At 44.9% G+C, this 13,734-nt stretch overlaps 2 protein-coding genes across 7 annotated transcripts in view; one reads left to right on the top strand and one right to left on the bottom strand.

Moving 5' to 3' along the window:
* Positions 1 to 2,055: 2,055 nt before the first annotated feature.
* Positions 2,056 to 13,387, bottom strand: myl9 (myosin light chain 9). Of its 2 annotated transcripts, none has more exons than XM_012971505.3 (4): positions 13,336 to 13,387; positions 5,423 to 5,627; positions 3,724 to 3,885; positions 2,056 to 2,486 (listed from the first exon to the last, which is right to left on the bottom strand). In XM_012971505.3, the coding sequence occupies exons 2-4, from the start codon at positions 5,604 to 5,606 to the stop codon at positions 2,314 to 2,316; spliced, it is 519 nt and encodes a 172-aa protein (XP_012826959.1). In that variant the 5' UTR covers positions 5,607 to 5,627; positions 13,336 to 13,387; the 3' UTR covers positions 2,056 to 2,313. The 2 variants fall into 2 exon arrangements, with proteins under 2 accessions (XP_012826959.1, NP_001096250.1); NM_001102780.1 differs by lacking the exon at positions 13,336 to 13,387 and adding an exon at positions 10,934 to 11,000.
* lpin3 (lipin 3) overlaps positions 10,767 to 13,734 on the top strand; it is a 21,801-nt gene continuing 18,833 nt past the window's right edge. For 2 of the 5 annotated variants that reach the window (XM_002932866.5, XM_004918544.4), the window contains exon 1: positions 13,382 to 13,460. The gene's annotated coding sequence lies outside the window, so the exon portion shown is untranslated. The other 3 variants (XM_012952852.3, XM_004918545.4, XM_031894438.1) reach the window with 3 other exon arrangements.

The following is a 13,734-nucleotide window of genomic DNA, read 5'->3' as shown; positions in this document are numbered from 1 at the left end:
GCATGGCCGGCCAAATGAATACTGGGCTGTGGTGACATTTGACCCCCCGCTGTTCTGTCTATTGCACCTGGAAAGGTGGTTGGCATTCGAAGACACATAAGCAAAGGGACATTGTCACCTTCTGTCATGGAGCCTTCAGCTCTATTGTTGTGCATGACAGGAGTAGGGGGGTGCGATATACAGGAAGACAATCTGCCGCACCCCTTTCATTCCTTACCTCCCTCTGAGCTACCTCTGATTGAGTTAATGTTAATCATTAACCCTTTCAGCACCACTCACAGAGCCTTGCCCAGTTACCTGTATCATATCCATACCTTTCCTATATTAATTCATGCTTTTTCTGTGTTATGTGCCACTTTATATTTTGTATTCATGAGTCTCATTTTTCGGAGGGTATTACAGAACATTCAGTTTCTCAGTATTTGCAACTGCAGGTAAGCTGCCGTTTTGCTTGTATGATATAGCGCACCTCTAGTGGTCATATATATATAAGTGGTGGTTTAATTCTGGCCTTGGCCAAGGCAAGCAACACAGCAGCTGTTAGTGTACAAGGTGTACAAGGTACTGCTTTGTTAACAAAGATAAAGGAATCATTTGAATTATTTGATTACAATGGAGTCTATGGGAGATGGCCTTTCTGCAATTCAGAGCTTTCTGGATAATGGATCCCCTACCTGTATGTGTTGACAGTTAATAGTTAATGTGTCACTATGGCAAGGGAAATGCTTACATGAAGTGACAGTTTCCTTTAGACAGGCGCTCCTTTCATACAGAAGGAAGAGATATCTGTAGCTGTTGATTTTTAAGTGGGGTGGGAGAATTATTACCCTTAGCTGTGTTCTGTATCAGGTCAGTGGCACTCATCCCATTATTATTATTATTGCTATTATTACCATCATCACCATTATTATTATCATCATCATTATTATTATTATTGCTATACTGCCCTGTAGTCCAATCACCCCATAGAATAATGTATCCCCTGTAACATAAAAGCACAATGCTGCAGTCTGAAGTGACTTTTAATATCCTGATATTTTATAACGGGGGGTATTTTTGTAATGCACAAGTGACACAAAGGTCCCAAATGACCAAGGTCCACATGGAGCTCACTAAGACTGTCTATTCTTTTCCAGATACAACATTGCCATCTCTATCCATGTTCCTCTCCACTCCTTCTAGTCCCCTTACAATACAGCCTATTAACTTTACTTGAAGAATTTTGACAAATTGTCCTGCTATGAACATCACCATCGATTATGTATGCTTATAGTTTTTATAGTTTTGTGTTATATTTGCCTTCATGATATTTGATAATACCAGGGTTCCCTGAGGAATAGTGGGACCCCATACACCCACCTGGCCATACCTTTATCCACCCAACTCTAGTCTTGATGAGACCGAACCATGCCCCTTTCATGAAAGATGATTATATGTCATGTTATTCATTGATTTTTGTGCCATTTTTTGGGGGAAGGGGTTATATCTGAGATCAGCCTTTCTGTATCCTTAATAAAGAAGACTAAAATGTTGCAGAGGTAGACTTTAGTGGGACTATTCTGTTATATTGCAACTGACTATACACTGTCATTTTGGCCACCCAAGTACAGGGCCAAATCAGGCTACTACAATTGTTGGCCCTAGTCAGGCAGGCCCATTGGTGGGCCCTATACATAAGCCAATAAGCTGTTAACTCAGTCTAGAATGACCAAGTTAGCAGTTTTTTTTTTTGCCTGTGTATGGCTACTTTTACTCTGTATCTGTAGGTATCAATTTAAAAGAATCTACTAAAGGATCCTGACATAGAAATACCCTGGCTGTGTAGAGAAAGTACATATTGTAGTATGTTAAGGGGCCGACAGAGATCATATTCTTTGCATCAGAAAAAAGCCCCCCCATAGACACAATATAGAACAAATAGCACATTATGCTGGTAATTCTTAAGCCAGGGATACAGTGTTGCCGTTAGTTGAATTTCCCTTACCAGGCTGGTTTTTGGTGCTGAAAACAACACATGGTCAGAACAGAGCAGGCTATGTCATTGTTCCACACAACTCACGAATAAATTGATTTATTTATATATTAATATGATGTCTTCCCATTGGAACGGCTAAGGTGACAGGGGTGAAGAGTAGGCGCATTACAGTCATTTTTTTGTGGAGGATTTTAAATATGGCCGCTGCCACGGTTGACTTTGCATGGGGAGGCTTCTCATATAAAATAATTACACACTGGGAGACATAAGCGCTGCCCATTGCTTGCACAGCATCTCCTTCATTTAGGGCCACAAGGCATCGGTGTCTTGTCGTAACTCTAGTCGTCTTTTTCCTTGGCCCCGTGTTTCAGGATACGGGTAAATTCCACATAGTTGAAGTTGCCTTTCTTGTCAATTGGGGCCTCTCTATACATCTCATCCACCTCCTCGTCTGTGAAGCGGTCTCCCATCGTAGTGAGGAGCTCTCGCAAGTGGTCTTCATTGATAAATCCTAAATGGAGAGGGGTGGGGGAGAGTAAATGATAATTATTTGAATGGACACGGCTGTGCAACTTCATTTCATGCAGTGGGGCAGTTTCCCAATATGACTGTTTTAGAATAATAGTAATAATACAGTATATATATATATATGGAAACAAATGTATTTTGGGAATCCTATGTTCAAGGAGTTTGGGCCTTCTTACTGTCAGTCATTGATTGTGCTTTTTATATTGACAGTTACTGTAAACCAGCTAAACTTTTTATGTCAGAATTGACTGAATTAAATAGCTCCACACAATTAACTTTTAGTATAATATAGACATTCGTATTCTAAGACTATTTGCATTTGGTTTTATTTTATTAATGTCTTATATTTTTGTGGGTTTTGACTTAATAAGCTTTTTGTTTAGTAGCTTTTCATTTTGGAATATAGCAGCTATTGGGTTGCTAGGGTGCTGTTTAGCCTAGTAACCAGGCAGTTGTTTTGATGAAAAGGATGAATAGGGGAGGGCTGGAATAAATGATTGGCAAAAGGTTCCTACAGAGAGGTCGCCCTCTATAGGTCATATACCAGCACGGCATTCTGTAAATGAACTGGAATGTGTGGCCCCTAAGGGCCTCATTGGCCTCTGTTTTGTTTTTAGCATAAAGTTGGTCAAATTTTCTATTGCTATTAAGATGACTATCTGTTCGCTGAAGCTGCGATTATTTTTTGATATATTATAGCAACTATAATATATAACTGTTATAATTGTATCTTTTATGTTACTAGGTAAATGTTATCTACTATGTAACTGAACATGATGGCGCTGACACCTAATGGTGAAGATGGGAATCTTATAAGGTTTAGTCACTTCCATTTGTATGCTATTTATAATCATGTATGACAAAGGGTTGGATTGGGCTGGCGGGGACAAATCTCCCCGAAATGCCATCCCACCGGCTAGAATGTAAATCGCCAGTGGGATGGCATACGCGGTGCGGCAATTTGCCGAAATCTCTGAAGTTGCCTTGAGAGGAAACTTCGGCGATTTCAGTGTTGCGTATGCCATCCCACCGGCGATTTATATTCTAGCTGGTGGGATGGCATTTTGGGGAGATTAGTCGCCCGCGACAAGGGAGATTTGTCGCCCGAAGACTAATCTCCCTGTCTGCCACAGCCCTAAATGTCAGAATACTTATATCTGCTTTGCTGATTATGATCTATATTAGGCCATCAAATGTGTCCCTTTGTTTTCTCTCCGTACCTGACGCCTCCTCATCAAAGCAGGCAAAGGCGTTCCTGATGACATCCTCGGGGTCTGTGCCGTTCAGTTTCTCTCCAAACATTGTTAGGAACATAGTGAAGTTGATGGGTCCTGGGGCTTCGCTCATCATTCCTTCCAGATATTCATCAGTGGGGTTTTTACCTGTGGAAACCAGCAATAAACTGAATCCAAAGAATGTCATAACAGCCTTCCTATTATAGCTTTGGGCCATTCAGAACCGTAAATCAGCAAGCACCCAAGTTCTAAGGCTGTGTGCAGTCTGAAATATTTGGGAATGTAAGTGACTACAGCCAGACACCATTTTCTAATGTAGGACAATGCTTCTTACAGGTAGCAGTATATAAATAAAAACATATATTGATAATCTCTTCTAAAATTAGTATATAATATCAGCTGAGACGTTTCTCACTTTCTCATCTACAAAGGTGGATTTTTATCTCCGCTACAGATAGAGGGCTTCAGGCTGAACATCCCTGGTACAAGAAATCACCTTTAGGCTAATGTCCCACGGAGGAAGATAGATCTACCCTGGGCAACTAACGGCTTCAAAATGCCTTTCCACCGGCAACAATAGGAATCGCTGGTGGAAAGGCCTATGCATTGCTTTGGCTTTCCGAAGATCCGTGGGACATTATCCCTAACTTGACCAAAAGCCCAAGGCTGGAGGCAGCCAGGTAGTAACTTGGGACTAATGAACACTGCATTTTTAGAAATCACCTTCGATTTCATAACATCACCTGCAGCCTTGTGCCTTTATATGGTCACAGAACCCCTCAGTGCCTTCTAATATCCCTATCATTTACAGTAGGGGGTACATTATCCCTTATAATACAGGAGTGATACTCAGAGTTCCCTGTATAACTCAGCCTGCAGCCTTGTGCCTTTATATGCGCACAGAACCCCTCAGTGACTGCTAATATCCTTATCATTTATAGTAGGGGGTACATTATCCCATATAATACATGAGTGATACTCAGAGTTCCCTGTATAACTCAGCCTGCAGCCTTGTGCCTTTATATGGGCACAGAACCCCTCAGTGACTGCTAATATCCTTATCATTTACAGTAGGGGGTACATTATCCCTTATAATGCATGAGTGATACTCACAGTTCCCTGTATAACTCAGCCTGCAGCCTTGTGCCTTTATATGGTCACAGAACCCTTCAGTGACTTCTAATATCCTTATCATTTACAGTAGGGGGTACATTATCCCTTATAATACATGAGTGATACTCAGAGTTCCCTGTATAACTCAGCCTGCAGCCTTGTGCCTTTATATGGGCACAGAACCCCTCAGTGACTTCTAATATCCTTATCATTTACAGTAGGGGGTACATTATCCCTTATAATACATGAGTGATACTCAGAGTTCCCTGTATAACTCAGCCTGCAGCCTTGTGCCTTTATATGGGCACAGAACCCCTCAGTGACTGCTAATATCCTTATAATTTACAGTAGGGGGTACCTACTAACACCCTTATATTTATAGTAGTATTTTATAGTATAATACAATATGAATTTTAGCTGAACCCTATTTCTGAACTGCTTCCTTCCAACATGAGCATATGCACCTGTTAGTGCTTTGGTCATTGCGTTGTTGTGTATTTGACATTAAGTTCAGCATCTGTAGATATTAGTACTATGGTCACTGTGTAGTTCTGTAATGTTTTGTATTTACCCATAGAGGCCAGCATATCATGTAGATCTTCCTTGTCAATAAAGCCATCTCGATTCTGGTCAATCATGTTGAAGGCTTCCTTAAACTCCTGTATCTGGGACTGGTCGAACATAGCGAACACATTGGAAGTCGCCCTCTGTGGACGCTTCTTGCTGGTCTTTGCTTTGGTTTTCTTGCTGGACATGGTTGCGTGTGGTTATGGTACCTGAGGAAAGAGAGCGCAGAGTGAGGAACCCAGAACCTCCGTACAACATAGCTGTCTCTTTGTTACAGTGTGTGCAGGATGGGAGTACAGATCCCAGAAACGCTGAATCCCACTGGCACACTTCCTTTTGCCGCTCCCACTGGAAAATCATTCCATGAACTCATTGCTATTTCTGTAATGCTGCCCCTTTAGCCATTCCCCCTGGGTCCCTAGACACAAATATCAGACAGACCCTTCCAAAAGCAAAAATATCTAGGCCTGGAGCCCAAGCTGAGCCTGATGGAGCCTAGGAAAAATATCTCAAAAGGGGACCCAAGGCAGTACAAGAGGGAAGGAATGAACTGTGACTTGGGGGTAAGCTTTATTTACTAGATCCAATCAATATAATGTCCCATTGATGACTTGAGAATTAGAATTTCACATGTTGCGTCCTGTACATGGAAAATATTTGGGGTATTAATCGTGCAGTTTAGTATTCTAGGATGACCTTCATGCTCCTCTACCCTCATATTGGCATGTATGGGTCAGGTTGCAAATTCATGGATTATTTTGCACTACGCTGCACAAAAATTTGCCATGGGCATATATGGTGCCAACCTTATAAAGGCCTGCGTCAATCAACCACTTAGAACTCAATAACAAATACCATTGCTTGTAGGTCATTAATTACAACATTTGTTAATATACACAATATGGAGCCCATAATGACTTTCAGACCCCCAAATGATCCCAACATAGACAGGCTGGACATACTCGGGCCAGTGTAAGCTGCAGAGTGAGACCCTGAGTGGCCTGTGTGTGAAGCTTGCCTTAGGGTTGGAATGGCCTATCAGGACACCAGGAAACATTGCGGTGGGCCCCACTGCACCTGGCCTGTGGGCTGCCTAGAATTTGTGGGGTGGTGGGAGGGGTTCGTCTACAGGTAGGTGTTTGAAGTGTTGGGTTGCTGGCAGCTGGGTACCCTGTGGGGCAAGGAAGGTACAAGGCAGGACGGGCAGGGTTTCTGATGGGGTTGGGAAACCCTAGTGGTAAGGTTGCTGGTGGTCTTAGGTACCCCAGTCCAACACTGGCTGATATAGTCATATCCCAATGGGTCTGCCCCTTGGACAACAATCTGATCAACATAATTTTGCCCAGCATACAGGTTGCCAAATAAACAGTCCCTGTTTTTGACAATCTGCCTGGAAATTTATCTTTCTATTAAGTATGTCAATATGTCATGTGGCTTTGCCCCCTATGGGTGACTTATCATTAATCTTTAGCTTGGTTGCACACCTAGAGACATGGCACTAAATAGCAGTCATGAGAATATTGACCTCATACATATCTATTGTATTGCCTACAGATGGGTTCATTGGCCAGAACACTGCTGCGCAGGATCTCATTGTCTCCACTTAGTAGGGGTTCAAAGCATAACACAATTCCTCCCCGGGGACTTGTCAGTTATTTCCCATGATCTGTATTTATCTTAGAGCAAGCCCATTCAGAAAAGGTCCTGCAAGAAGCTTGCTATGGAAAATCTGGTTCTCTCTGAGCCAAACTGGTGAAGGACTGGCACCGTGAATGCCAAGGTTACACAATAGAACTCCACTGTTAGGGCTGTAGTTCTGCCGCTGCCAGCATCATTGTTTTGTTCATTGTTCTCCGTCTGTCTTTCATACTGATCCAGTCGGATCACTTGACATTAAATATCCTTTGTTCTTTATATTCTATAGATCTTTTATATAAAGCCGGTCTAATCATGTTACATTGAATAATTCAGAATGGGCGCGTATAGTTTGCGCACATAGTTTTTGGCTAGAGCTACCTACATGGATAGGAACGCCCAGGCCTATGTAATAGAAGAACCACAAGGCATATTGTGGCCAAACACTGACCAATAATGTACAGTATCCAACCAATCAGTGCGTAAATCAGTCAGGAAAGGATCACGTTTATGGTCTGCCATTTGTGAAGAGTTTTTAGCTAGCCCAATCACATATCAGTCAGGGGGTGCCATTTTTGGTCACATATTTCTGGCATTGGCAGCAGCCAGTATTGGGCGATTTGTAGGCTAAAGATGGCCATACATGGGCAACTTTAACTGCAAATTCAATTCCTTTTGACCAAGTTGGCAGCGTATCTCCTGATTATGGGCCTTTCCTAATGGGCAGATATCTTTCAGGCAGATTTAAATATCTTGTTGGGCGAAAACCATTGATTTATGAAGTCCTCTCCTGAAGGATTGCATTGGCCTTAATTATGACCCAATGATTGGCCCAAGGGCCAAACGATGGTATCAGCCCAGCACATTGGCCACATTAGTCAAAGACCCGTTCATTTAGTGACCTTGCCAACTGAGCAAATTTCCAGGTGTATATGTATTTAATATTACATTATATTTCATATTAATAGCCTCTGAGAAGGTACTGTGGTTGTGGGATAGCAGGTATAGTAGGGAGAGATGGTGCCTATAGTAGCAGTGGGGGGATAATAGCCTCTGGGAAGGGACTGGGGCTGTGGGATAGTAGGGAGAGATGGTGCCTATAGTAGCAGTGGGGGGATAATAGCCTCTGGGAAGGGACTGGGGCTGTGGTATAGCTGGTATAGTAGGGAGAGATGGTGCCTATAGTAGCAGTGGGGGGGGGGGGGATAATAGCCTCTGAGAAGGGACTGGGGCTGTGGGATAGCAGGTATAGTAGGGAGAGATGGTGCCTATAGTAGCAGTGGGGGGATAATAGCCTCTGGGAAGGGACTGGGGCTGTGGGATAGCAGGTATAGTAGGGAGAGATGGTGCCTATAGTAGCAGTGGGGGGATAATAGCCTCTGGGAAGGGACTGGGGCTGTTGGATAGCAGGTATAGTAGCGTGAGATGGTGCCTATAGTAGCAGTGGGGGGATAATAGCCTCTGGGAAGGGACTGGGGCTGTGGGATAGCAGGTATAGTAGGGAGAGATGGTGCCTATAGTAGCAGTGGGGGGATAATAGCCTCTGGGAAGGGACTGGGGCTGTGGCATAGCAGGTATAGTAGGGAGAGATGGTGCCTATAGTAGCAGTGGGGGGATAATAGCCTCTGGGAAGGGACTGGGGCTGTGGGATAGCAGGTATAGTAGGGAGAGATGGTGCCTATAGTAGCAGTGGGGGGATAATAGCCTCTGGGAAGGGACTGGGGCTGTGGGATAGCAGGTATAGTAGGGAGAGGTGGTGCCTATAGTAGCAGTGGGATAATAGTCTCTGATCGTTAGTCAGAGATTGTGGCTGACAGTAAAAATGTTAGGCCATGCAGCACTGTAGGAGGTAGGCAAACAATACTTTAGAGCCCTTCCACACCCAACAGTCCTATGCAGCATATTTATAATATGTCAAATGCTTCCCCCCTTCACTGTGTTGGTGCCATCTGCTCTTGGGTAAGTAGCTACTTCAACTTGTAGGAGAATTGCAGGGAGAGGATACACAGTGCGAGTGGGTGAGGGAGTGGCAGTTTCTGTTTGTGGGAGCAGGTACAGTAAATACTAAGTACCTGCTGTTTGTACTTGAGAGAGTATTACTACAGAAATGAGTGTGGCTGCACACAACTAACTCCCTTATACAGGGGGAAGAGATGTAAAAGTACATGTAAAATTATAGGCAGTGAGCTTTGGCCTACCCAGGGCAAATCTAACTCATATTATACTAGCCCAGCCCTATAGGGCATAGGTGTTCTGTGTACTTGGCTGCTTATCTGATAAACTCTCTGTTGGCCCGTTTATATTAAATTGGTAAAGTCATACAAATACATTTATGAAAGCCCTGGGCAGGGTGGGGCCATAAAAGTGCACTTGAGGGCCACGTACTGCCCACTCTGTGGCTTTTTCTGCTGTTGATTTATCTATGAGGTACTCTGGTTTTCCTCAACAATCAAATATGGAATTTCCAGTAGGGCTGCACTTACTCCCATATATGTACATCCTTGGTCATTGCACACAGTGGGACCCTGCTTTGGCATGGGGGGGGGGGCACAGAAATGGTCCCTGAGAAGCATAATAAGAAACAATGTTTGAACAGAATCTTGGGTATTGTAGTTTCAATCCCTGCTTATGGGTAATAGTAAAGGGGGTTATTCTACGTGTTTTGTTTCCCATTAATGTTATAGTGGGTGTAGGCAATTTAGGAATATTCCATAGGAATGCCTGGGGGGGGGGTGAGTTCTAAGTGTTTTATGCCTGCATGCCGTGCTACAAAATGCTTGGAATCACCCACTGTGCCATTGATAATATATGGGCACAGGCGAAGTATATTTATATATATTATGGAACTCTAAGTTGAATTTTAATATCCTTATATTTTACAACAGGGGGTGCATTATTCACTATATATATATTTCAACAGGGCATATATGCTTTATAATACACAGTCATATGATACATACAAGTTATAGTGTTATAATTCTATATGGCACTACCCTAGGCAGAGCTATATGCCCCAGAGCCGCAATGTCACGGAGATGAGCCTGTTGCGCAATCAGATAGCAATAGCGTGTATTTTCCCAGGCGGTATCCTCCCCCCCCCCCCCAAATAACTAACTATTTTCCAGCTGCATCATACTCCAGTCCCCGGAATTGCTTGGCTTCAAAGCCCCTGGGGCAAATAAAAGCTGCCCCTGCAGATCAAATACAATGGGGCGCTCAAAATTGCCTTCCCAACCAATATCTGCCCAAAAATCTGGCTTTAAAGGTTTAATAATGCCATCGGGCGAGGACTACACAGGGGTACTGACGCCATCCTTGCCCAATGGGCCCCCATGGACCCACAGAATGATCCAGTCATTGGCCTTTACATTGACATGTAATCCTTCTGTGCCTCATAGAAAAGATGATTTATTTACCAACAGAATTCTGCATGCATAGCCCCAATAATTAGCAAATAAACATAGCTGTACATTGATATCCCTTGTGAAAGTAACATAGGGTTCAATGCCCCACAGCACAGTCTTCATCTGAGAGCAAATACCCTGTTATCTATGATTTAACCTGCAGCTCTTACTGAACTACAACTCCCAGAATCCACTGACAGCCTCCCCCAACCCTCAAAGTCAGCTCTGCTCTATGCAACCTAGCATTTAGGCACAATTACTGTTACATTCCTTTCCAGGATCTGCCTCCAAGCAGATGTGGCAGTGATAGAGGAAAGGTTGGCGGCAGTGCCAGACTTTGGGTGAGTAATGTTAGTGAGAATGAGGAAGTTTAGGGGGATTCAGCGCAGGGAGAAGGCGGAAGGAGCAGGGTGCTGGTACCAGCTGTGCCAGGGACTGACCCACACATCCGGTAAGTACATGCCAGTGAGCCTTACCTGCTATGAGTGTGAGTGCCGCTCAGTGTGGCTGCTCAGGAGCCGGGGAAGCTCTGCACTAACTTACTCTGATCCTAATAGCATGGGAGGAAGGCAGCCAATGTGGGATGTGGCCCTAACCCCCCCCCCCCAGCCTGCCCTCCCGCCTGGGATTTGGCCATACAAGGAGAAGGAATTTGAGGAGGATGCAGGCATATGAGGGACAGGGAGATCCAAACCCAAACACAGGATATTCTGCCTTTTATAGCTGTCAGCCCCACTCCGGCACAGGGAGCCCCCTAAACAAGGCTGGGTGCCCTGGGGGAACGGCCGCTGCTCCTTATATGGGGCAGAACTGCGATCCAGCCGCAGCTGTACGGGGCCAATGCTATAGAGAGGCGCAGCTGTACGGGGCCAATGCTATAGAGAGACGCAGCTGTACGGGGCCAATGCTATAGAGAGGCGCAGCTGTACGGGGCCAATGCTATAGAGAGGCGCAGCTGTACGGGGCCAATGCTATAGAGAGGCGCAGCTGTACGGGGCCAATGCTATAGAGAGGCGCAGCTGTACGGGGCCAATGCTATAGAGAGGCGCAGCTGTACGGGGCCAATGCTATAGAGAGGCGCAGCTGTACGGGGCCAATGCTATAGAGAGGCGCAGCTGTACGGGCCGATGCTATAGAGAGGCGCAGCTGTACGGGGCCAATGCTATAGAGAGGCGCAGCTGTACGGGGCCAATGCTATAGAGAGGCGCAGCTGTATTGGGCCAATGCTATAGAGAGGCGCAGCTGTACGGGCCGATGCTATAGAGAGGCGCAGCTGTACGGGGCCGATGCTATAGAGAGGCGCAGCTGTACGGGGCCAATGCTATAGAGAGGCGCAGCTGTACGGGGCCGATGCTATAGAGAGACGCAGCTGTACGGGGCCAATGCTATAGAGAGGCGCAGCTGTACGGGGCCAATGCTATAGAGAGGCGCAGCTGTACGGGGCCAATGCTATAGAGAGGCGCAGCTGTATTGGGCCAATGCTATAGAGAGGCGCAGCTGTACGGGGCCAATGCTATAGAGAGGCGCAGCTGTACGGGGCCGATGCTATAGAGAGGCGCAGCTGTACGGGGCCAATGCTATAGAGAGGCGCAGCTGTACGGGGCCAATGCTATAGAGAGGCGCAGCTGTACGGGGCCAATGCTATAGAGAGGCGCAGCTGTACGGGGCCAATGCTATAGAGAGGCGCAGCTGTACGGGGCCAATGCTATAGAGAGGCGCAGCTGTACGGGGCCAATGCTATAGAGAGGCGCAGCTGTACGGGGCCAATGCTATAGAGAGGCGCAGCTGTACGGGGCCAATGCTATAGAGAGGCGCAGCTGTACGGGGCCAATGCTATAGAGAGGCGCAGCTGTACGGGGCCGATGTAAGGGGCAAGAAGTGATGGGGGTGCACACTATATAGTGTATACAAGGGGGAGCAATTGTGTAAAGGGCGCTGGGGCTACAACTATACTGTGTGCAAGGGGGAACATAGCTGTATATTGCACCAAAAGAGTTTCAAAGCAGCTTTAATAGTGTGATGCAATGTGGCATAATTGTACAGTAAAGCAGAAGGGGGCAAAACATATGACATTTCCACAGATTCCTCCATCCCATACCCTTGAGCAAATGAACAGTTTGGATGCAGATCAATTCTAAACCCCTTGTCCCCCCAGGCAATGAGTTATATATCCTTATAGCAGATTTCATATTTTTGGGGTACTGATATACAGTATCAGGTGCTTAGGGCCACACAGGCTCTTGGGGATCAGGATGGCAAAATTGAGTTGAATGGGGCAGGGTACATTTATAATTCAGAGATATGGGGGTAGAGCAGTCACCTCTCTGACTCAGATGTGGATTTATGAATTTAAAAAAAGGTGACAGTCACACCCTTGTATTGCCCCTTTCATTCTACAGGCATCCCATGTTATCCCATGTTAAAAAATATTTTTTTGCCTAATAAAAGAAAACAAATTTAAATAAAAACAATTTTAAGCAATATACAGTCATTACAAATGTGTAATGGTTTTTGAGTTGTGGGTTTATATAACTGCTTATATAACAGCAGTGTTTGTCTTTTCCCTGCCCCGGTGGCTCTGACAGTGCAACACAGGGCAACAGACTGACAGACCTGCCTCGCTGGAGGAGACTGGCATTTGCAACATTGTTTAAAAAGTAACAACCAGGGGTTCAGCAAATGCTGCTTTCTATAGCAATTACATTACAAAAACTTCTATTATTTCTTTTATTAGGCAAAATGAATGAATTCTGACACAAAGGTGTCTTGCTTGCATTACACAAAGTGATACAAATATAACATATATATATATTACAGACACACACAGATTATATTGATATATATTTATCTAACACAAGCGCATACACACACACAGTACCTGTGTCTCTTTTCCGGTAGGGACAGGAAAGTGGGACGGGGCTGGGTGAGATCACCTGTGACAGGTAGAGGGCGGGAACCAGGAAGGGACAGGGTGCACCTTGCTGAGCTCAGATACACACACAGGTAAGACTTTAACCCCGTGTTACATGGGGTGGGGCAGAGGGGGGTTCATTGTATATTTAACCTATATATTGCTGTATTATTGCTGTAACCCTCCTATACTAATATTTAATTACATTAATTGTCAGCGAGGGAGAGAGGTCCCTGGACTAATTCCCTTATGCAACCTGGTTCTGCACTGCAGTTTCCCATGCTTACATTAGATTGTAAGCTTTTGTGAGCAGGTACCCGGGGGTTTCTCTGCTGCCGCTTTCCCACTGTTGATTTATCCCCTAAT

The sequence above is a fragment of the Xenopus tropicalis genome, chromosome 10 (genome assembly GCF_000004195.4).
Source record: "Xenopus tropicalis strain Nigerian chromosome 10, UCB_Xtro_10.0, whole genome shotgun sequence".
Classification (NCBI taxonomy): Eukaryota; Metazoa; Chordata; class Amphibia; order Anura; family Pipidae; genus Xenopus; species Xenopus tropicalis.
The sequence above is the reverse complement of the archived record's forward strand: the minus strand, read 5'-3'. Positions and strand labels throughout refer to the sequence as shown.